The sequence below is a fragment of the Schistocerca piceifrons genome, chromosome 5 (genome assembly GCF_021461385.2).
Source record: "Schistocerca piceifrons isolate TAMUIC-IGC-003096 chromosome 5, iqSchPice1.1, whole genome shotgun sequence".
Taxonomy (NCBI): Eukaryota; Metazoa; Arthropoda; class Insecta; order Orthoptera; family Acrididae; genus Schistocerca; species Schistocerca piceifrons.
This window is the reverse complement of record NC_060142.1, coordinates 354,541,443-354,566,943: the sequence shown is the minus strand read 5'-3', so window position 1 is coordinate 354,566,943 and position 25,501 is coordinate 354,541,443. Positions and strand designations below refer to the sequence as shown.

The following is a 25,501-nucleotide window of genomic DNA, read 5'->3' as shown; positions in this document are numbered from 1 at the left end:
GCTTTTTGGAGACCATACCTTTGATGGAATCGTACAAGGTGATGAGAAGCATGCATGTGAATGTTTTAAGACAGTCTGTTTACAGTTTTTAGGGAACAAACGAGCAATAAATTACAAAGAGATTTTAGATAACATGTTGTCACTTCATGAAAAACTTGGTAGCAACATGCCATTTAAAATGCACTTCTTACATAGTCATCTTGACTTCTTCCCCAAAGATTGTGGTGCAGTAAGTGATGAACATAGGGAGCGATTTCATCAAGATATTTCCACACTTGAGAAGAGGTATGCCGGAAAGTGGAGCTCTACTATTTTAGCAGATTACTGCTGGACTGTCATAAGGGATGTTTCCGAGTATGTGTATAAACATCAAGTCAAGCGAAAATGGTCATCATCTGAATTTATCTCTGAACAAAATATGTAATTGTATATACTGTACATATGGGCATTTAACATTTGTAATCCTTTATATACATGTGTGACCAGTTAATTTATATATTTTGTTTTATGCTTTACATAGTTCTGGTACATAGTATGTTATATTATTTTATTTTTTTCTTAACATTTTACTTTTGTACTTCCAGAATGGCACTGAAATTTATCAATGCATAATACATAACACAATTCAAGTAATTATTCACTTAAAATTTTTTATGGTGATCATGGAACATGAATTCATATTTAGTTAGAGAGTTATCTATACGAAAATGTAGATTACTTTTTTAAAAAAAACTAGAGCTAAATATTTATGAAGATGATGATTTTATATAATTTTATACTGAAATAAACATAAGTAACTCAAAATCATGCAATTTACACACTTTCACTTAAAATTTGTAGTTCAGTGTTATCTCCCCTCTGTTCACCAGGCCTGGTATGCTACCGCGCCTTCACAAACACGTCCCTCCGTCCCTGAACCTATGCACAATCCATATCCTATTTCAGCGCAGTTTCAACCAACTTCCTCTCCCAGACAATGAGATTTGCTCCAACATTTATCGCTCCTATCAATTTTAACTCTTCGCCACCTATCCCACTCCACATCATGGCCCCTCTCCATCCCTCTCCATCCACCCCCACACGTTTCCTCTGGTAAACATTAACCTCCCCACACACCATACTACACCTCGCCCTATGTCTCTTTCACTGTTTGTGTTCCCACTATTCGCCTCAGGTCCTAGCTGTCATCTCCATATTTTCAATATCTAACGGTCCCTTTCTCTTTACCCGCACCCCTCAACCCTATGCAATATATTCTCTCATGCAATAACACTTCTCACTCATTGCACGTCCTTCAGACTTAGTGGTCATTAATCTTTTTTAATTTAAAGCGAAAACGGTCCTCGTATTTTTTTTCTCATCTTGGCTATATTTTTAAGAATGATCTTGCCTAAAGAGCGGAGTGTAGTACCGCTGACAGCCCACCCTCACTCATATGGGGTGAGGGGTGTGAAATAACAATAAAGATAAAATGAGCTCAGCATGCAGTTACCGTTTGGCCTCCGAAGACGCCTCCTGCAATAAAACTGTCTGGGAATAGCGTTATATTCGACCTCGGCCTCTAAGCACGAAAGCTTTTAACGGAAGATTCACTGCCGTCCCCCATACAGAAACAATGGACCGCAACCGGCGCGAACTGACTGCTGGTATGAGACCAGTGTAGCGTGAACGCAACGGCCGCGGCAGAAGAATGTTTCACAGTAGTAGGATCGATGGTCTTGTCTGCTGCCCCAACCGGATTCGGCACCCCTTAGAAAACGGCGCAGGCCTGTCAGTTCTGCGACGCCGACGCCGGAACAAGGCGCCAGTCGGGCGCTGAGGCGGCGCCGTCTCGACGTATCGCTCCGCACCGCGTGCTGGCACGCGATAGAACCGCTGGGGGCTGGGTGGACGAGGGGGCGGTGGGGGTGGCGGGGGTGGCGGGGGCGGGTGCCTGGCGCCGCCTGTCGAGGCGGCTTCGGCTGTCATAGCCACGCCCTCGGAATTTGCAAATACCGCTTAGAACTGCGTATTTACACCACTACAAGTTGCTGCAAAATTCGTGTTGCACTACGTTTATTTACTTACTAGCTGGCGAACCCGGCACTATCCGAGTATTCACTCTATCGATTTTCTGTAGAAACGGAAAAAAATGAACCGATTTTGTAGTGTAATATCGAAAAAAAATTCATTTCCATGTATTCGTGAAAATATCTTTGAAATTATGGAAAAGTCGTACAAAGAAGTATGCGTAATGGACAAATGTACATGTACAGCTGCTTTGCATGTCTATAACGGGAGTTTTCGCCTAGAGTCGTTGGCGCTTCGCAGTTGAAAGCTGTCAAAAGCGCTGTCAGCTGTCAGGGATTTCACTGACTCTACTGTAGGAGTGTCTTAACAGTACAGAATAAGTGTGCTAAAAGTGTGTGTGCATGATGGAGTATTTTCTGACGCATATCAGTTTTTATGATGTCATAGCTTCTGATCCCTCTGTGATACTGTGGTATAATTTCGTAGGTACATTCAGTGACTGCGAAATTTATTGCGAATACAATTAGTAGCACAGAAGTAATTAATTTAAATTACATGCATGATGTGGCAGTTTTTCACGCATGTTGTTTATGACGTAAAATCTTAACTCTGGTAGGTAGATGTTACTTAACCAGACAACAATTGTTGCCTCACAGGACGGGATATGTGTACTAAGTTTAGTTCACATCGAACTGCCCATATATATATATATATATATATATATATATATATATATATATATATATATGTGTGTGTGTGTGTGTGTGTGTGTATGTTTCATATCTCCCCTTAACGGGGGTAGGACGTCAAACGGGCCGACTTGGAACAAGAGAGGCACCACAGGACATTTTATTTTCTACTGTCTATACTTTTACAAATAAATTCATAAAACTTTGTCAGCATGACTAGGAAGGATTTAGGATTCACACTCATAGCAGTGGAAGTGCAAAAACATAACAAAATATTTTTTTTAGATATGAAATTCCATCATTTTTTCACTTACTGTTGGCTGCATTTGTTGCTATAGGTACATTTTTCTTCACAAGTACGAGAGATTCTTTGATGAATTTTGCACAGCATACAAACCATACTTACAGGTGTATGAAACTCTAGAATTTTCCAAATCTATTAAAAACTGTGGTACAAATTGAGATAATAAACTACAAAATTTGATTTTTTTCTAAACATAAAGTTTAAAACGTAACAGCTCATTCATTTTTTCATAAATGAAATAGATTCTAGAGTTTCAGACACCTGTAAGTATAATTTGTATGCTGTGCAAAATTAATCGAACAGTCTCTCTTACTTATGAAGAAAAGTGTACCTATAGCAACAAATGCAGCCAATAGTAAGTGAAAAAATGATAAAATTTCACATGAAAAAAAATTATTTTGTTGAGTTTTTGTACTTCCGCTGCTACGAGTGTGAATCCTGAATCCTTCCTGGTCATGCTGACAAAGTTTTATGAATTTACTTGTGAAAGTATAGACAGTAGCAATTAAAATGTCCTGTGGTGCCTCTCCTGCTCCAAGTCGGCCCGTTTGACGTCCTACCCCCCTTAAACCAGATAGATCCAGTAGTTTAAGAGGAACACACACACACACACACACACACACACACACACACACACGCACACGAGAGTGCACGTGTGTGTGTGTGTGTGTGTGTGTGTTCCGTATCTCCTCTTCAACCAATGGATCACTATATATATATATATATATATATATATATATATATATATATACTCCTATGAAAAGATTATGTTACTTTTGTCATTCATATTAGCGACTTCTGGCCTCCTCATACGATGTGTCCAGTAACTTACACAATTTTACATGATAGGTATAAGAAGTATTTTACTTATGCAACTGCTGTTAATGCACTAGCGTTACAGTATATGTTTACACTAATGGAAGGCACGAATTGCAGTAATAAGTAAGAAAAAGGGGAAAAGTGTGACAATGGTTGCAATATATGTAATAGTTTAGTTATACAGGGCCTTTAGAAGTCTTTGCATCAAATGTAAAAGTGTTGGATAAAAACATAGAAGCACCGCGAGAAATTCATGCTCGATGATAAATGTAGACGTTATCCAAGCCTGCAGGTTACGGCGCCTGTATCTTCTAGGCGCTGCAAGTGTCAGTCGTCGTCAGAACTGTGTTCTGCCTGGTTGTGTGTGCGATAGGTCGGAGCTGGTGAATTCGAACGTGGGCAAGTCGTCGGTTGTCGTATGGTGGGTGCCTCTGTAACTAAGGTAACCCAAGTGTGTGGTGTTTCAAGAGGCACTGTAGCGAAGGTTTAAACTGCATACAGGGAAAGCGGAACAACTTCGTCCACTAAGACATTCTGCGCAACAAACTCTTTATTGAGTGATAGTGGCAGACGGTCATAAAAGAGGAGTGTGACGAGAAAAAAAAGAAGACAAGAGGACGACAGTTGCAAAACTCGCTGCAGAGTTGAAAGTCGTGATTTTCATCCACGTCAGTACCATAACAACACAAACGGAGTTCCATAAACTGGGAACTGCAGATTAATCTGGAATTCCAAAACCACAAGTCACTGATCCAGGTAGTGATACGACCAGGAAAACGTGGTATCGCAGCCGTAAAACATAGCCTATGGAGCAGTGGAAGAAATTCATTTGGTCAAATGAGTCTTCTTGTACGTTGTTTCCAAATTCTGGTCGAGTGTACTTCCCGAGACTGAAACGTGCCAGAAGTTCAATGATGACTTGGGCAGCCGTATCGTGGTATTCCATTGACCCCATGGGTACTCTGCAAAGTCGCATTACTGCAAGGATTATGTGACCAGCTTGGCTGATCAGGTCCATTTCATGCTCATTGTTTATTCCTCAGTGGTAATGCTGTGTTATAAGACAACAGTCGTCCTGTAACTCTTCAAGCTTACCCGGTGAGGCGTTGCATGTTGATTAATTTGGTTTCTGCCGGTTATTCGCGTCTTCCCTGCACGATATTTCAACTGCGTGACTCGCATTCTTCTTCAGCTGCTGTCTGAAACTGATTCCAGTGTGGAACGAGTCCGGTATTTATGCCTACGTTGTGCTATACGTTCCCTCTGCCGTCCGTTCCGTGTCTGGCGCTCTGCCGTGGTGTGCGTCGACCAATAGCAATGGCTGTAGCATTTTCTTCTAGCCGCGGCTGTTTCGAACGCTGTGCGCGTACTTTGTGGTTATTACGCGTTGTCAGTATAGCTTAATTAAGTTCTGAATGGCGTCCAAGCTGTGCTAGACGTTTTATCTTCCCCCAGCACAGATGCTTACACAAAAGTGACCACTTGTGACAAGGATGGGAGGGGGGGGGGGGAGGGGGAGGACAATTCCAAAAACCTTTAAACCGTGTGGTAATTTAAGGATGGCCCCTAAGTCGCACATTTTGTACCTCTCTACATCAATAACGTGTCTGTCAGAGGTAAGACGTTTTTAATTATTGTAAATGATTTCGACGCAGAAAAATTCTTTGGTATATACAAAGTCTCTTGTTTATCGACATAGGTCTGTACACATTTGTTGTTTATCCGCCGTCAGATGCTACTTATGATGGTCTGTATGCCCGAATATCGGTATGTCAAACACACTTCTGTTTGAGAAAACTGAAATATTCAGAGAATTGGTCATAAACCCTCCAAAGTCGGAAGTCGTATAGAACAGAGTGTAACACTACAACCCAGTGCCTGACGTATTTTTCAGGTACTTGATTTCTCGAAGTTATAACCATTTTTCGTAAATATATATATTAATGAATTTTTCAGTAATTAGTGTTTATGAAAATGTAAAACTTATGTATGTCAGATCACTACAGTAAATGCGCTGGCCATGCCAGCGTAGCTTTTACTGTTTCTTGTAACAATAACGTCTTCGGAACAAGTGAGCGCAGTCGTAGAGGTGAAGCAGAGAAGTATTTGCGAAACATCTGTGATGTGGAATAGATGTGTTGGTGCTCAAATGCTAAGGTGTTTGTGTCGAAAACCTAGTATGTGGCCAGGAAAAGGAATGAAGGTTTTTAAACATCGTATTGATAACAGACGTTGCCATGAATAAAGTTTTTTTCTACATTAACCTGAAAAGTTATCACTTGCATCGTAATAACTAAAGAATAACGTGCAGCTTTTTTCACCATTACGCGTATTCTCAGAGGGACAGCATTATCGCGAGTTATGTAACACAACACAATTTGCATAAAGAGTTGCTCGTCATTGCTTTAGTATTGGTGATCAATAAGGTACACTACTCGCCATTAAAATTGCTACACCAAGAAGAAATGCAGATGATAAACTTGAGTTCGTTGGACAAATATATTATACTAGAACTGACACGTGATTACATTTTCACACAGTTTTGGTGACTAGAGCTTGAGAAATCAGTACCCAGAACACCCACCTCTAGCCGTAATAGCCGGTCGGTGTGGCCGAGCGGTTCTAGGAGCTACAGTCTGGAACCACGTGACCGCTACGGTCACAGGTTCGAATCCTGCCTCGGGCATGGATGTGTGTGATGTCCTTAGGTTAGTTAGGTTTAAGTAGTTCTAAGTTCTAGGGGACTGACGACCTCAGAAGTTAAGTCCCATAGTGCTCAGAGCCATTTGAACCTTCTAGCCGTAATAACGGCCTTGATACGCCTGGGCATTGAATCAAACAGAGCTTGGTTGGCGTGTACAGGTACAGCTGCCCATGCAGCTTCAACACGACACCACAGTTCATCAAGAGCGGTGACAGGCGTATTGTGACGAGCCAGTTGCTCGGCCACCGGACGTTTCCAATTGGTGAGAGATCTGGAGAATGTGCTGGCCAAGGCAGCAGTCGAACATTTTCTGTATCCAGAAAGGCCCGTACAGGACCTGCAACATGCAGTCGTGCATTATCCTGCTGAAATGTAGGGTTTCACAGGGATCGAATGAAGGGTAGAGCCACGGGTCGTATCTGAAATGTAACGTCCACTGTTCAAAGTGCCGTCATTGCGAACAAGAGGTGACCGAGACGTGTAACCAATGGCATCCCATACCATCACGCCGGGTGATACGCCAGTATGGCGATGACGGATACACGCTACCAATGTCCGTTCATCGCGATGTCACCAAACACGGATGCGAACCTCATGATGCTGTAAACAGAACCTGGATTCATCCGAAAAAATGACGTTTTGTCATTCGTGCACCCAGGTTCGTCGTTGAGTACACCATCGCAGGCGCTTCTGTCTGTGATGCCGTGTCAAGGGTAACCGCAGCCACGGTCTCCGAGCTGATAGTCCATGCTGCTGCAAACGTCGTCGAACTGTTCGTGCAGATGGTTGTTGTCTTGCAAACATCCCCATCTGTTGACTCGGGGATCGAGACGTGGCTGCAGGATCCGTTACAGCCATGCGGATAAGGTGCCTGTCATCTCGACTGCTAGTGATACGAGGCCGTTGGGATCCAGCACGGAGTTCCGTATTAGCCTCCTGAAACCACAGATTCCATATTCTGCTAACAGTCATTGGATCTCGACCAACGCGAGCAGCAATGTCGCGATACGATAAACCGCAATCGCGATAGGCTACAATCCGACCTTTATCAATGTCGGAAACGTGATGGTACCCATTTCTCCTCCTTACACGAGAAACCACAACAACGTTTCAGCAGGCAACGCCGGTCAGCTGCTGTTTGTGTATGAGAAATCGGTTGGAAACTTTCCTCACGTCAGCACGTTGTAGGTGTCCTCACCGGCGCCAACCTTGTGTGAATGCTCTGAAAAGGTAATCATTTGCATATCACAGCATCTTCTTCCTGTCGGTTAAATTTCGCGTCTGTAGCGCGTCATCTTCGTGGTGTAGCAATTTTAATTCCCGGTAGTGTAATTAACATCATTGCATTCCAAAATAATGTCTTTAGTGCTCATGAAACAAGTGTGTTTTATATGTAAGCTAGCGCGTGTGCATTTTGCCAAGTTTCTGCTGTGTCTTTGCCATATATGTTTACATAAATTCATAGTTATTACAGTCATGAACAAAATTTAACTTCTGCTCGTTTGGAGCTGGCGATCTTCTTATTCTGCAATCTAAATTCATTCAAATCAAATTTCAGCATTGAAAATTACGGCTAACCACGGTGAACTCTCCTCGTTTCCATTAACAGCGGAATATTAGGTACACGTGTCACATAAAACCTTATATACAACATAGAGTGTAGGTATGTTGTAAGTGAATACGTTATTAAGACTTCAGAGAGAGATAGTGAGCAGACAGGGCCACCAGTGCCCTGTTCTGTGTGAGTGAACAGGCCAAAGTTACGTCACGCTCAGTCGGTGCAGAGCTGTTAAACGAAGTGGAAACGTGCAAGCCTGTGCAGGTATAGCTCGTCGACATCAAAGAGCGCAATATCAGCGTGTGAGTGTACTCTAACGGGACAGAACGACTCCGGGAAACGGTTTCGTTGTATCATGACATTGCAGCTCGTAGAGCGCACGCTGCTACGACAGTGATGCATGTATTGAGGCAGTGGGTAGAAGAGAATCGTACACAGCAACGAGGGCGTACTGAAATGTCGAACGAGTCCCACTTTAACTTGTCCTACAGTGATGGCCGTTGATGACCACGCATGTGTTAGACGCCACCGTGGTGAACGCAATCGGCAGGTTGCATTTTTGAACGCCATAGTAAACAAAAGTGAAGTGTGATGATTTAGGACACCACTGGCTATGGCTTGCGATCTCGCCTCCTACACATTATGGGAAATCCGAACAGCAACTGATACACAAGGGAGGTTTCAGAATCCGAGTCACTCACTGCCCCTCCTCCAGGCAGCTCCACATGCCATATTTCAATAGAATCAAGCGCGGCCACACAGGACAAGGAATGTGCAAGTCTTCTTGGTAGAAAGACGGGTATCATGACTTCCCTGGCCTGCAGTGTCACCTGACACATCGCCCATGGAACATTCCTGGGATATGGTCGGTCACCAGCTTTCGTGTTCTGATCCTTCTGCAGCCAATTCCGCTGCGCATACAAACCGTGTGTTTCACATTATTTCGAGACCTTCATTGATTCCATACAATGACGTCTGCAGGCTATAACTGCTGCAAATGGCAGTTCTACTCCATACTGAATTCTCACTGTCAAAGTGTATGCATAGCTCTGTAATTATAATCATTTGGGTATTGTCATGCGCCCAGTCTCTGTAATAAATTTTATTTTAAATGTGTCTCACACTTAGTGTTGCAGTTTTCATAAACAGTAATGTACATACTTCTGAAATGCAGCTCATGGTGAACAACAACGTGTCCTTTATCAGATACGCGTCGATACAAGCTGCCGAGCACCTATCATACAAGATTTTTAAATACGAGGATTCCTTCGAAAACGCAGTCATCTTCTTAGTAACTGTCAAACAGTGATATTTCAGTGCAAGTATTGTGGCATAAAATCTCTGAAATTTGAATAAATGACAAATACAGTGTTGGCTATTTGGAACGTTATTGAATATTGTGTATCTGAGGAACCATTCGCAAGAGGTAATTCTTCTCACATACATGCATATATAAAGCTCGCCGAGGGCAAACTTTTGTCTGAAGTTAGGAGTGGACTTGAATTTGTTTGGGAGTATAAACGGTGTATTTGATGTGCAAAAGTGTAGAAGTCGAAAAACCGCTTTGATATATATCACTAAATCAGATGCGGAACCAATATCAAATTTTTAGTTAATAACTGGTCGCGTGTGAGGTTTATAGAAAAATATTTTGAATCGTTTCAGGGGAAGAAGTTTATTGTCCGAGCTCTTAGCGAGTGTCATTTGAAGTATAATGGCTGGGCGGGGCGTGTGGTCCGTTGGTACAATGAGGCCTTTCGGTCCCAAATGGTTCTTAAAAAACAGTTGTATTTATATGGAGACACAAATATAGGCAAATCAACTCGCTGACAGATCTGAGTAGAGCGTATTTTTTTATCGTCTCTGTGGAATAGCGGATATGACATCAGGTCTAGTGGGTCGAAGGAATACTCCTAAAAGTATAGTAAAAAAGTAATAAAAAATCTCCGGCGTCTGTAACAGAAGATATTTCTGGGTGCGAACGTGCTCCCCTACAGTTCGATGCAGGAGCGAATTTGTGAGTTTATAAATAAACTAACTTCGAAACAAACATACTGGACATTAAGTATTTTTGTTTGATAGATATCATGAATTAATGCCCCGATTATGGATACAACAAGTCTCAGTGTGGATGATGCAGGTGGCAATAAAGCAACAATTGAGTACTACTGGAAGTATTACATAGAGACGTAAATTGCACACTGCCTTCACTGAAATACGTTACACAAGTTATCGAGTACAAATAATTTTAAAATAATAGTAATTGTCCACAAGTGGTCACTATTCATCACCGCTATCAGAAATTTTACATTATCTGAATAAAAATTAAAATATGTTGCAGTAAGGTTTGCTCCCATATTTTTCATATCCAATCGCTTTGGAAATCCAGCCGTACCTGACGTGTCGGTGTGTCCAGTGCAGCACGAATGAGGGAATTTGGATTCCTGGTGCTGTTAAAGAATTTTCCTTATGAATGGATAAAAACAGTAGTAGTTCAAACTCTTGTACATTACAGGTGCTACTTGAAGGACAAGTAGTGTCTTCGTTTCGGAAAACTTACATTGTAAGTAGGCTGTTTAGGTTTTTATGTAGGTAACGCCACGTAGCGCTCTGTATGAAAATCACTGACTGTGCTGTGTGCAGTCTGTGGCTGGTTTGCATTGTTGGAATATTTGCTATTGTAGTGTTGGGCAGTAGGATGTGAACAGCGCGTAGCGTTGTGCCGTTGGAGGTGAGCCGCCAGCAGTGGTGGATGTGGGGAGAGAGAGGGCAGAATTTTGAGAGCGGACGATCTGGACGTGTGTCCATCAGAAAGAGTAAATCTGTAATACCTGATATCGTGAACGGATTTATATATGATGACTTTTGAACATTGTTAAGGTAAATACATTGTTTGTTCTTTATCAAAATCTTTCATTTGCTATCTATGCCTATCAGTAGTTAGTGTCTTCAGTAGTTAGAATCTTTCATTTAGCTGGCAGTATTGGCGCTCGCTGTATTGCAGTAGTTCGAGTAACGAAGATTTTTGTAAGTGATTCATGAAAGGGATAGGTTATTGTTAGTCACGGCCATTCTTTTGTAGGGATTATTGAAAGTGAGATTGCGTTGCGCTAAAAATATTGTGTGTCAGTTTAGTGATGATTAGAATATGTAAAGAGAGAAATGTCTGACTACATTCAGTTTTGCTCAGCTGTTAAAAATCAAATAACGTAAGGGCACAGTATTTCACTGATTTTTCTAAGGGGACGTTTCAACATGAATGGCCGAGATACGCGTGATGAAACTTTACGCCCCATCAACAGTTACATCCTATGACAGTATTACGAATAACGGTATGCCTAGTTTGTCCAATTCAGTCTAAAGCTAGATGTTCCGAATAAAGCTAATCAAATGGTCTGCAAACTGCAAACAAGTCGCTTACAGAACCACGCTTTTACTCTCAACCGGTTATCTGTGGATGCTGATTTTTCCAGATAGACACGTAACTGTTCATGTAACTGTTAAAATTCTGTAATAACTGACAAGATAAGGAAATTACAAACGAATATGAAACTTACTGCAATATAGATTAATTTCTTTTTTCACCGTGAATTATCCCAAAAGATATTCGCGGAGCTGACAAAAGTCATGGGATACCTCCTAATATTGTGTTGGACCTCCGTTTTTCCGCCTTAGTGCAGCAACCCGACGTGGCATGGACTCAGCAAGTATTTGGAAGTCCTCTGCAGAAATACTGAACCACGCTGCCTCTGTAGCCATCAATGATGGCGAAAGTGTTGCCAGTGCAGGGTTTTGTGCACGAGCTGACCTCTCGATTACGTTCCATAAATGTTCGAAGGGATTCATGTAGGGCCAAATGATTCGCTCGACCAGAGAACCCCCTTCATTCTATGTAAACACAGCCCACACCGTTATGGATCCACCATCAGCTTGCACAGCGCCATGTTGACAACTTTGGTCCATGGATGCGTGGGGATTGCGCCACACTACAACACTACCACCACTCCTTACCAACTGACCATGCTGTTAGCAAAGGCACTCGCGTCGGTCGTCTGCTGTCATAGCCCATTAATGCCAACATTCATCGCACTGACCAAACGGATATGTTAGTCGTACGCCCCACATTGATTTTTGTGTTATTTCACGCAGTGTTGCTTGTCTGTTAGCACTAACAACTCTATACAAACGCCGCTGCTCTCGGTCGTTAAGTGAAGGTCGTCGTCCACTGTGTTGACCGTGGTTAGAGGTAATGCATGAAATTTGTACTTCCGGCACACTACTGATACTGTGGATCTCGGAACAGTGATTTCACTGTCGATTTCCGAAATGGAATATCCCATGTGTCTAGCTCCAACTATCATTCCACGTTCAAAGTCTATTAATTCACGTCGTGCAGCCATAATCTCGTCGTACACCTCTTCACTTGAATCACCGGGATACAAATGACAGCTCTGCTCATGTTCTATCCTTTTATAGCTTGAGTACATGATACTACCGCCATCTGTATATGTGGATAATCCCATCCCATGAATTTTTTCACCTCATTTTATATGTAAGCCCAGGCGTTCGAGTCCGAAGCCATTTAAATCTGGTAAAGAGAGGATTCAACAGTATTTATATCATTCGAATTAATATTTTGCGTAACAAGAAGCAAAAGATTTTCTGAAACTACAGTACCGTGTTTGAAAGGCAGTCGGGTAATGACGTTTTCTTTTCGCAAAGGTACTAGAATTCTTCATCACAGTATTAATATCAGTACTAAAAGGCCACAGTTCACAAATGCTTCGTAGTTTGGCATTTCACTAAATAATTATATTCCAAAACCAATACTGAATACGGTGTTTACTGCCATCAACTACCTTTCCGAAACCTAAAAGCACCTTTGATTGTAGAGATAGCTCTTCGCCCTTTTATAGTATTTCTTCTGTCCAATATATTACACGCTTACCCTCTAGAGGTCTTTTCTGTTCTCCTATGCCTCTCGTATCATCTACTCTCCTCCACGTCTGTATGACCCATCTTCTGACCCTGTCTCATTCTCGTTTTGTTTTATTTAGTTATTTTCCGTTATGTTATCCTGACATAAAGAAAAATATTACGGTACACTAACAAAACGTCCACTCACATTCTCTAATTCGATCTGCTCTGTCTTCTAAATAAGGAGTTAACAGTATTGGAACGGTTTGTTCTGAGTGAGTAGGCAACTAACGTCAAACTGAAGTATTGATTCTCTGAGTGAGTCGTAAGTGAATCTGTCTTTCTGAATAAAGAATATTGATAGAAAAGGCAAAATTGTTGGTCCACATAGCGCAGAATGAAAATTTTAACACATCTAACCTGGTAACTTTTATACTTTCTCTACTCAATTTGACTTTTCGGAACGGAAAGACATTCACGTTCAGTGTAACTTTCGAATTGTGAAAGCTTTTCAGAAGACACTTTTTACTTTTGCATCTCAGTTAAACCTTTAGACTTTAACTCGACTGAGTACGTGATGTAGCTTTATGCTCACTAGTAGCTCTATGTAAACATTACTTGTACTGCATATGAAGCTTCTGTGTTTACAACACCTTCGTGCATTGTTACATATAGTATATGCAAGCCTTATGAAAACAATGTATCTGACCTACTACATGTGGTAACTGTATTGCCGTGTAAACTTTATACGCGATCTGAATATTTGGATTTATAAACAATATCAGGAAGTATTTCAAACAAGTTATTGTCTCCTTCACTGTAAACTGAACGGACAATCATTGTTGCCTAAATATTCAAAACAATGTTCAATTCTGGTGCTAATAACCATTTTGGCTTACATATGCGGCAAGGGATAAACGCGCTGTTGCAAAGCAGCTGCATTTCTGGATCACACTGAAACGAATAACGCTGACTTTGCATTACTAAAAATACAGCTTGTAGATTGCAACGCAAATGTGTCAAGCGCCAGCACGTTAAAAATTAATAATCGAATCTCGCGAGCTGCTGTGCGACAGAGAGTTACTTTTCTTTTAAAACCTTTGAATAGCAAGTGGGATGTGCAGGCTCGATTTCGAATAATCTGAAAACTAATTGCACTTCAATTTGTATTCAGCAGCAGAAATTAGAAGATATGAAAATCACTGGACACTGTTATTAGCAAATTATTTTCATCTGGAAATAAACAGTAAATTTACCAAGTTAACTCTTTAGACAAAACTTTCATGAAGCTTAATTCCTGAAATAAGGTTTACATTCAGTGCATTAAAAAAGAAAAGCTTGAAGGGTGATGCGTTTCTTCCTCTCCTGTCCGTGCACATTCTTAAATACTTTAAACAATGGTGCTAAACAATCAAACAACCCGAATTACAGCATTCACAAACCAAAATCGAAAAAAATTTCTTAAATGCGACATCCCACTTTCTACAATGCTAGCGCACACAGCTGGATATTAATATATATTCCAAGCTGTAGAACAGTATTCGGAAATCAGGCATCCACACGAATATATACATCTACTTCAGCCAGCTCTTGACACCGATGGCAAAGTGTTGCTCCACACGGACTGATTACTCAACAAACAATGATCTCTGTGCGTAACTACGTAAGTTTCCGTGGGCGGTGCTATGGCGATTAAAATTCTTCCGGGTGTTTCAACGCCCTGAGAAAGGTCGTGGTAATGCGGTCGGAATGTTGGTTTTAAGTCACAAACTGAGTGTGGCATTTTAAGTTTACAACTAAAGTATTTTATGCAATGGAAGAATTTAAGTGATCAATGATCTCTGTAATACAGAGAATCTCCGTGGTACAAGCTCTCAGTAAGAATGTTACCTGTGGCCAATATCACAAAAACTTCTCATAGCTTAACAATTTTTCGACCCTACTAATACAAAGATTAGAACGTGACTATGGAATCATGGAAGACTGTACAGAGTAAACCAATGTGTGGGAATTGACTATGATTCATACTAAAAGAGAAAATTTTTACCTCTACTAATTTTGACAGCAATCACATGTACACAAATTTCAATACAATTTCACACATCCCAACAGAAATGTTACAGTTCCTGGCTCTGAGCACTATGGTACTTACCATCTGAGGTCATCCTAGAACTAAGAACTACTTAAACGTAACAAGCCTAAGGACATCACACACATCCATGCCCGAGGCAGGATTCGAACCGCAACCGTAGCGGTCGCGTGGTTGCAGACCGAAGCGCCTATAACCGTTCAGCCACAGCGGCCGGCTACAGTTCCTGATATAAACAAGTTTCTACTATGGTTGAATCAGTTAAATAAACAGAACTGTGTATTAAGAGGACAAGGAGTGTTGCGTGTCTAGTCAACTTTTAAAACAAAGTAGTCATTTCTTTGTATTATGGTGTGACAGGGATCATTACATGTCATGTGCTACAGATTTGTTCTAGAGCGCTGGATACAAGCAATCAGCTATGAAATCAGGCACTTTTAGTTTTCACGCTGTCGTGTCTCACGTTTGCTAAACAAGAAGTCTCTACTGACATTCAACCAACAATTCCGCAATAAGAACACTGATCAAAATATTAATTATTCTCCAGGAGACACCTCGCTAATACCTCGCAACACCGCCTCTCGCCTTGATAGCGTCCTCGTTTGAACCAGAGTGTAAGTCACCAGATTCCTTCAGGTATGGCATATCCAGCTGTAACCTTGTACTGAAACTTTGATCCCGTACTGCTACCAAGTTACGGGGATACTGACTTGCTATTTCAAAGACTCACAGACGTTTCCTACGTGATGAGGATCGGGTGTTGTAACAGGCTGACTCTTGTGAAACCAGGTATGTATGCACGCAATCCTACGAATACGGCTGTTGTCATTAATAAAACTTGGAGTGTAGACAGCAAACTCATCATGAAGAGCAGAAGAACAACACTTACAGACCGAGAATGTTGAAATAAACGCCCTAGTTCATGTTCACGTCAGTGTAAATGAGTTGGACCAAGTAATGGCACGAAAAAAAGCCACAGAACCACCTTAGCCTGAACTACAACCTCAATAAACTGTGCTGTTGCGGCACAGATTAGTAATAAGGTAGGAAATTAGAAATTGTTATTAAAACTCGTTAACATTGCCACAGGCAAAGTCAAGTCATGCCAGAGACAGAGGCAGAAGCAGGAAGTGACCCGGTTTGTCTCAAGTGAGTCAGTTGCTCGACACATAACGACACCATCTGCCGAGTGAGAACACGCATTCAACAGAAATAAGACTGCGACAGAAAGCCAAAGGAAGGGAGGTAAGCGTATTCGTTAACTTATAAGACATGTTCGCTAGAAGCTCAATTTCTTACACCTATTTCTGAAAAATCATCTCAAAAATTTTGAACTGGCAGTGTTATAGAATGGGAGTGGATTTTAGTCTATTTGTTTTGACGCCTAGTAGGTCTCTAAATAAGCTTTTCATTGAATTTTAAAGTTTGGCCGGCTGAGATCATATTGTGGATCAGGCTTGTTCACCGCTTTGCTCATGCGTGCTGGCCCGCGCTCATGCCTCGGCAGTGGGAAACCTGCCTGCTCATAAGGAGTAATGGTGAGGGATGACAAGGGGAGCGAGGAGGAGGGGAAGAGGAATAGAAACAAGGCAACACGGCACGAGCAACTACTGTCCACGAATCCATTCTACCATCACTAATATTAGTTCTACGGAGACGTATCGCTTAGCTGTGGCTAATTATTGCCTTTTGTAAGTAAAAAAATAAAAAATAAAATAAAACAAAACTGGTTTCGTAAGACTCTTGCACTGGTGAGAAATGACAATGAAATGAAACTTACATTTCACTTAATTCATGAGGGGAAGGACAATGGGCAACTAAGTCCAAAACATGATATTTACTACGACTGGTGCAGCCTTACGATGAATGCCGTTTCCTGAAGAAGATTATATTGACATCATTTTATATTTAGTGACTATTTTATTTACTCGTTAAAAATGCAAACACTGGATGTCAATGAATTCTACTTACTTTGCTATTCACTAAAGCATCAATGTCTGGTACCACTTTCCCAGCACGGCTGATTCAATGATTAACTTTCAAGTTATAGTCCGCGAGTGAGCTTCTGTGGGTAGATTTCATTCTGTTCACTGCGGTAAACAGTTGCTCACATAAGTTATCTAGGTCCAAACGTCGGTGTCATCGTAGCTGAAACTTGTGAAGTTGTGGAAATTTATGAGCGTACAAGGTTTATTTTACTACGAAATTTATCACTTAAGAGCTGTCACACTATAGGTCTATTAATTATAATTGTACTAACCATCCTGCACTGACGTCTTGCAAACTGGAGTTGGAGTGTGACCTTTGCTCTGATGTGCCTAAGCCGGACATGATCCTGCTTTTCGGTGGTTTACAAAGAGCAGCTCTCCAGTTTAAGCCCTGCGTCATTACGGCGAACGTAACACCCAGCATACCTCTGACGACATCGTGCAGTTTGCACTTGCTCTGCGGTACATAATGACGTCTAACCGCCACGTTCCACCGCGAGTGCTCACTACTTAGGCGGCGAGCGAGAGTAAGTGCTCATGCTCTCCTAGCCGCCTCCTGAACAGGTCTCTTGTGAACAATTCTTATTTTTTAAAGATGCATATAATCACTACGAGGGTTTTTGCTGCCCCCACATTACACGTTCCGTTTTAATTCGTCACGCACGGTGTCTCATGCTCATATAAGATGAAATTCACTTTCGGTCATAACGTACCAGTCGATTTACTTCCATACTCGTTGTTTCAGTCGTTCACAACCCTAGAAATCCTACTCAGTCCTGTTTAATATACGAAAAGAACTCAAATATTCATTAGGGATATTTCGTTCGCGTGTCTCACAGTCACATATGGTCCTACGTTGATAATTAACGCCGCATTCATTCAGTCCAAGACAGTATATTTTCCCCTTGATACATCAGAGCGCATCGACGAATCACCTACTGAACTGACCAGTGTAGATTGCGGACGGTAGCAGAGTCTGCAGTCAGGTATGTTTAGCGGGTTGCATACTCACGGTCTGCGCAGGCGTACGTGACGTGCAGTCGACCGGGGCCCCATGTGCTGGAGTCCGGGCAGTCCTCCGACAGCAGGAAGCTGCACGTGTTGCGGCCAGAGCACCTGTAGAAGCCGTGCGAGCACATTAACATCAACTTAGTGAGAAGTAAAATACACAAAAACCATTCTCAAAATATGTAATCTCCACACAAGCAAGTGAGCAGATAGCCTGATGAGAGAAAACATTATGACCTCATTAACAGCGTTTTGGTCCACCTTTGGAAGGCAGTACGGCAGTGATTCTGCGTAGTGTGAATTCAAGAATTCCTTGATACTTTTCAGGCTCTGTGCGAAAGCAAATGTCTCCGAAAATGTCACTAAATTCCCTTAAATTACAGGACAGTGATGGCTATAAGCGTTTCAGATGCAGACGAAGCGAATTTATTGGCCCAGGTACCTCGAAATACTGTAGTATGGTTCTGGCTCTGTGCTGGAAGATGCCATTATGGTCGGGTAAGTAATGAAGCCTGGAGGGAAGGTTCAAAATGGTTCAAATGGCTCTGAGCACTATGGAACTTAACGTCTGAGGTCATCGGTCCCCTAGAACTTAGAACTACTTAAACCTAACTAACCTAAGGACATCACACAAATCTATGCCCGAGGCAGGATTCGAACCTGCGACCGTAGCGGTCACGCGGTTCCAGACTGAAGCGCCTAGAACCGCACGGCCACACTGGCCGGCCTGGAGGGAAGTACAGGGTGTTTACAAATTAGTTATACAAAAGTAAAATTTGTGATAAATAAATAATTTACACAAAAGGTTTGTACAGCACTGAATACAGCGTATCTTCAAGTTCTATTTACAAATGATCAATGTGGCTACCTTTTGTGACACGACAAATGTCCCATCTGTATCCAAATTCCTGCCAAATCCTATGAAGCAAGTTTTGATGTATATGCCATCTGATTGTCGCAGCTCGTGAAGTTTCCGCAAGTGGAGGAACAAATACTCTGTTTTTATTGTAACCCCATACACCAAAGTCCATTGGGGTTCAGTGAGGTGGTCGTGGTGGCCTGCATATTGTTTCATCACGTCCAATTCAAGTTGGCATGTTCCTAAGGAGATACGTGGGAACTTAACAATTAATGTGGCAGCACGCCATCTTGCTGATAAATAAATTCTGTGCATGTATCATGTTGTAATGGAGCAGGTCCAAGTACGATATGCCACTCAGAGGTGACTCGGCAAAAAAGAGAGGATCGTAAATCGTGTTACAGATTACAGAAAAAAAACATTTACCTTAGGCGAGTCCCTTACATGTTCGATTATGTCATGTGGTTTCTGCTCACCTCGTAACTCAATATAACGCCAATTCACTTTACCTCAGGAAAGAAATGCGTCTTCGACATTGACTACTACACTACGCACGCTCTGCACCATTATACGACTCCGTGATGACTGCTGGAATAACTCATTTGCGCATGCCGCCTAGCGGGAACATCGGAAACTAACCGTGTTAGGCCAAATTAAACTTGAAGATGTACTGCATTCAGAGGAGCATCAAACTTTTCTGTAAATTATTTGTTCTTTTCATAAAATTACTTTTGTATAACTAATTTGTAGACATCCTGTATGTGGTTCATAATAGTGTTCACATAGTCCGTGGTGCCGTCAGTTGCTACCATAGAAATAGTTCGCCTGGGTGACGGCGTAACCGCACTCGACCATCGAAATGGTGTAACAAGAAATGTGATTCGCGACACGTTTACACTGACCCAGTGTGCAATTTCGTTGATGCTATGCTCTGAACACTTTTATCTGCATCAGTGCTGTATCCTGTCGTCAGATCACTCACAGATCATGCCCTATCTCGCTTAACGGAGCTAGCAAGCTTCCGACATGTAATTTCTGTGATGGAGCGCGGACGTCCAACACCTTGTCACCTACGCGTCGCTTCATCGCTCTTCAACCACACAGCATAAATGTTCACGATAATAGCACGTGCACAGGCGACCACCTTCGCCCTTTCCGAAATCCTCGTTACCGACAGTTGGGCTGTAACCATCTGCTCTTTCTCAAAGTCACTAGGTTTCTCCATTTGCGTCCAGTAACGTGACAAGGACGATTAGCTATATCGTACACCACGATCGCAGTGGAGACACTTTTATTGTTCCATGATAACCGGTTTCAACGGTCCTCATCATCTAATATTATGGAACTTGTTATAAAACTACCATTATACATTACGTGAATTCAAAGCATAAAAGGCACTTCTCACATTTATATGTCTTGATAAAAATCCAAATGCACACAATTAATTAAATACACAAAGATGGTAAAATGAGCACAGATGGTAAAATCTTCGTACCATGCATGTTGGTGCTGAACGTGATTCTCACTCACAAGTTCGTCGCACAGCACGATGTTGGATTTTTATCAAGATATTTGTATGTGGGGAGTGCCTTTCATGCTTTGACTTCATGTACTGTAATATGCAAGTTTTACACTGAAGAGCCAAAGAAACTGGTACACCTGCCTAATATCGTGTAGCGTCCCCGCGTGGACACAGAAGTGCCGCAACACGGCTAATGTCTGAAGTAGTGCCGGAGCGAATTGACACCATGAATCCGGCAGCGCTGTCCATAAATCCGTAAGAGTATGCGGGGGTGGAGATCTCTTCTGGACAGCGCGTAGCAAGGCATTCCAGATATGGTCACTAATGTTCATGTCCTGGGGACTTTAGTGCACAGCGGAAGTGTTTAAACTCAGAAGAGTGTTGCTGGAGTCACTCTGTACCAATTCTGGACGAGTGGGTGTCGCGTTGTCCTGCTGAAATTGCCCAAGTCCGTCGGAATGCACAATGGACATCAATGGATGCAGGTGAGCTGACTGGATGCTTACGTACGTGTCACCTGTTAGAGTCGTATGTAGACGTATCAGATGTCTCAAGTCACCCAACTGCACACGTCCCACACCATTACAGAGTCTCCACCAGCTTGAACAGTCCCCTGCTGACATGCAGGTTCCGTGGATTCATGAAATTGTCTCCATATCCGTGCATGCCGATCCGCTCGATACAATTTGAAACGAGAGTTTTCCGACCAGGAAACATATTTCCAATCATTAACAGGCCAATGTCGGTTTTGACTGGCCCAGGCGAGCCTTTAAGCTCTGTGTCGTGCAGTCACCAAGGGTACACGAGTGGGCCTTCGGCTCCGAAAACCCATAGCGATGATTTTTCGTTGAATGGTTCGCAAGCTGACATTTACTGATGGCCCAGCATTTAAATCCGCAGCAATTTGCAGAGGGATTGCACTTCCGTCACGACGAACGATTCTCTTCAGTCGTCATTGGTCCCGTTCTTTCAGGATCTTTTTCCGACCGCATCGATGTCGGAGATTTGATGTTTTACCGGTTTCGTGATATTCACGGTACTCGTGAAATGGTCGTACGGGAAAATCCCCACTTCATTACTACCTCGGAGATGCTGTGTCCCATCGCTCGTGCGCCGGCTATAACACCACGTTCAAACTCACTTAAATCTCAATAAATTGCCATTGTAGCAGCAGCAACCGATTTAAGCACTGAGCCGGATCCTTGTCTTATATAGTGCTACCGACCGCAATGCCGTATTCTGCCTATTTACATATCTCTGTATTTGAATACGAATGCCTATACCAGTTTCTTTGGCGCGTCAGTGTATAAAAATACCTATAAGATCACGTGATGGCAGCATAAGACTGTTGAAACTAGTTATTTGGAACAATAAGAGGGTCTACATTGCGATCGCGCGGTCCGTAGTGTATTCATTTTCAATCATATCGTTAACCCCACAGCACAGTATGTGTACTCATATGTCTCTACCCCTTTTTATATACTTTTTGTATCGACCAACGTGCCCGCAGCGCCACATTGTGGCTTTCAGTCTCGTGATGTGCAGTGGTCACAACGTTTTGGCTCGTCGGTGTAGCTAGCGTAGAGTGGGATGAGCAACGAATAGCGTGCCAACACAGGCGTTCACAAGTGAAGGCGAGAGAGACTACCACCTTGAAACTAGGAGACATACTTTTTATTTACTACAGAATTCCCTGGCATTTATAAAAATGTATGATAATATGTGATGCAACAAGTAGTAAATTGGCATTTACGAGGACAACAGGAAACATGACAGGAAAAGCAATGGATAATTTCGGTTTGTTTGGTTGTCGGCTATTTATAGTAAATCATACCGTTTTCTTGGCAGAATTAGTATTCCCAACGTTTGCTTTGTCAGTTTCTCATACAGATCCCATCGAGCTTCAGGAAGGGACCGTTTCAACACCAAGCAAGAAGTGATAACAGCTGCAGGATACCTGCCCATAAAGCTCGAATTCCCAAAACGACAGACTTCCTTCCTTCCACTGCATATCTTAACACGACAGCAATTTCTTCTTCATCTGCAGGTAAAGAAGCTCCATCAAGCAATTCTGTAACTATATTCAGTTTTGCGTGGCAGAGTGATTACAGGATAAAATGGAAAACAGGGACCAATCTATACTGTAGATGTGTTCAACTACATTTCATCAATGTGTCACACAAAGAAGAAATGGCGTTTTCTGCTCCATACGACAGCAAAATGCATCGTGAAATTTCAAGGTTGAAAAAATGTCCTCTCCAGAAGGTACTATAGAGTGCAAAATGCAGAAATAAGTTACGGATTGTCCAGTTGATATGGTTACACAGTAACGTATCAGATGAATATAAGGGCTGTCTTGGTTCATCCTAGACAGTTGAGAGTTAGTTTTGCCGGCTGATTTGACGACTTTTTTGGGGGATTCCTTATATTAATCTCTCCTCAGTCATCCTTTACACAGACAGTCCAGAAATATAGTTTTCGAAACAAATTTTGTTCAACCTTTATAATGCTAGTTAACATTAAGAAATTAAAGACGTGAAAATTTTGAAAGAAATCTGTTAATACTTTATAAATAAAAGAGTATTAATACAGGGCAACAAAGTTGAAAAGGCTTTCTTTTTAATTTTATTTTCTGCTTCTCCACTATTAGCCGTATTAATTAGCGGTTTTTCTTGATGATTACTTTTGTTAATTCCCAGCGGATGTGTTAAATGGATTTGATTTTTTTCTGTTTCAGTTTTTTAATTTAATATCAATCGAACACTACCAGTTAATGAAAAAATAAATTTTATGAAGTTTTATAGCGTCATTTCCTAAAGGCCGCTAGTTAAAAAGATAGCATCCATATTTATAGCAATAATATCAAATGATGTACTTTGTGTACATGCTTTAACCGTAAGATATCAAAATAACCTTTCAAAAAAATGCTGAGCGGCTGATTATCAAAGACTAAAGGTACTATTAGTTTCGTGTAAAGCGTTTCAAATTAATTTCTTATGGCAAGACACGTTTACAAACCTAATATGGTGTATAAAAATTTGCGATTTTACAATCTTGCCCCCTCTTGCGTATATTCATATGTTACAACCATTGGAAATGCTGACTAAAAGTTTTCCCTGTTCCATTCTATGGCTTGTTTTACTGTTTCCTCACCAAATATAGAAAATCATAGTGTATGAAATACAACAGACCTTCGCGCTAGAAAGTTGCATGAGGTTATGTATCAACAACGGCCTCATTTTGATGTTTGTTGAAACTGTCAGACTTAATCCGTCGTTATTTTTTTCTTAATAAATCGGAACATATTCCCAGGACATCAAAGAGAGAGGTGACACAGTGATTAGGTCACCTGTAGTCCGAAGGGGGCAACATTCAAATCTTCGTTTGGCCGTCACTGTTCATTGTTTTCTTTAATTTATTACTAGATGAAATTCCAGAACTATTCCTTCAACAAGACCGTAGTTTATTTCTTTGCCAGCTACTGAACTCGAATTTCGTAACAGTATAAATGCCGAAGGGACATTAAACTCAAACATTCTTTTCTCTCTTACTTCAAAGAAATCATTTCATATCACCATTGCAATTGATTAAGCGATCTGCATCAGAAACAAACAATAACATAAATAATGACAGTTTGCAAAACAGAAAGAAATTCACAAGATATTATCATCATCATGAAATCCATCCAGTGCATCTGTGTGTCACAGATATCGTAATACTTCTGACGAACAGAAAAAACCCACATTACTACTAAAATAAAACGCTACGTAGAATTATAAGAACTATCACTAAATTCTTAATGAACCTGCGGATAGAAAACATAGTTGGAAGAAGAGTGTACAACAGCTGTAACTCGCAATTACGTTAATCGACTGACTGAAAATAAATAACACGTTAACTAATGGAAAAACGACACAGAAGCACTACTCTTTCTCCATCAGCGAAACTATCGGCATCTAACATTGGATTAGATTTTTAACATTTTTGAGATTACACGCTTAGAAAACACGACTGAAACAACGTGAAATGCGATCTCAAAGGCGTAAAAGAAGACTCTAGAAATATGATATTACAAAAGAGGGATTTGTCAAATTACGAAATGACGATATATACGCTAAAGCAGGAGAGAAGGGCTGAGTAATGAAAGTAGATTTAGTAAAAGGTAGTACAGAGCGGAATTCCCGGCCAGTTAGCGATTTTTCGAAAAACTTTCTGTGTGGAGCAACACCAGACAAGGAGGAATAAACAATACATGCAACTTATTCAAAGTTGCGAATGAGAACAAAGATCAGCTATATAAGGGAGTAACGACAGTGAAATCTCGTGCCGGACGAGGACTCCAAGCCGAATTTTCCGCTTTACGCGAGCGGTCGCCTTTATCGGTTTGGCTATCCGTACACAACTCACGGCCAGACCCAAACGTCCGTATATCGTCGTTCCTGCGTCACAACCTGTCCTCGTACACACGTTATGTAATTCCCGTACAGGGGAGGACATTTTAATTGAAAGTCGCTGCCTGGTCTCGGTGGATAAATACGATATTGCAGTGCTTGTGCTGTGCATGCATGCGTGTGAGAAAAAACATTGCATCGTTCTTAATGACACATGCACTGCAGTATCATATCGTAAAATTAATAAATCTAACATGGGCAACTGTTGATAACATCTAATGCTATAGGAGGACGAAAGGCCAATTAGCACTTGATGTCTTTCATTATTATTGTGTAGCAAATATCTGTTGGGAACATAAAAAATGTTGCACTACTTCGCTGGTAAGTACTGTTAATACCTGAAAACCGCTACATTCGTAAACAGCAGTTCTGTAACATACGACTTCTTACACTTGTATTTTCCCAGATCGTCAAGGAAATAATTAAAAACGTGGAGAGTAATGGACAAGAGGGCAAGAAACTGTCTCCTCTCATCAGCACAAAGAAGTAGTACATTACAGAGAAACAATGAAAGTGACAGCAGTGAATTCCTCCACTGATTCCGGAGAAAGGGCTCTCTGAATTTGAATGCAGGTCCTGATTT

General features: G+C 41.5%; 1 protein-coding gene across 1 annotated transcript in view; it reads right to left on the bottom strand.

Moving 5' to 3' along the window:
• Positions 1 to 25,501, bottom strand: part of LOC124798439 — a 431,708-nt gene that overhangs the window by 171,028 nt on the left and 235,179 nt on the right. The window contains exon 3 of the mRNA XM_047261856.1: positions 18,091 to 18,194. Coding sequence (XP_047117812.1) covers positions 18,091 to 18,194 — 104 coding nt within the window. The remainder of the gene's footprint in view (positions 1 to 18,090; positions 18,195 to 25,501) is intronic.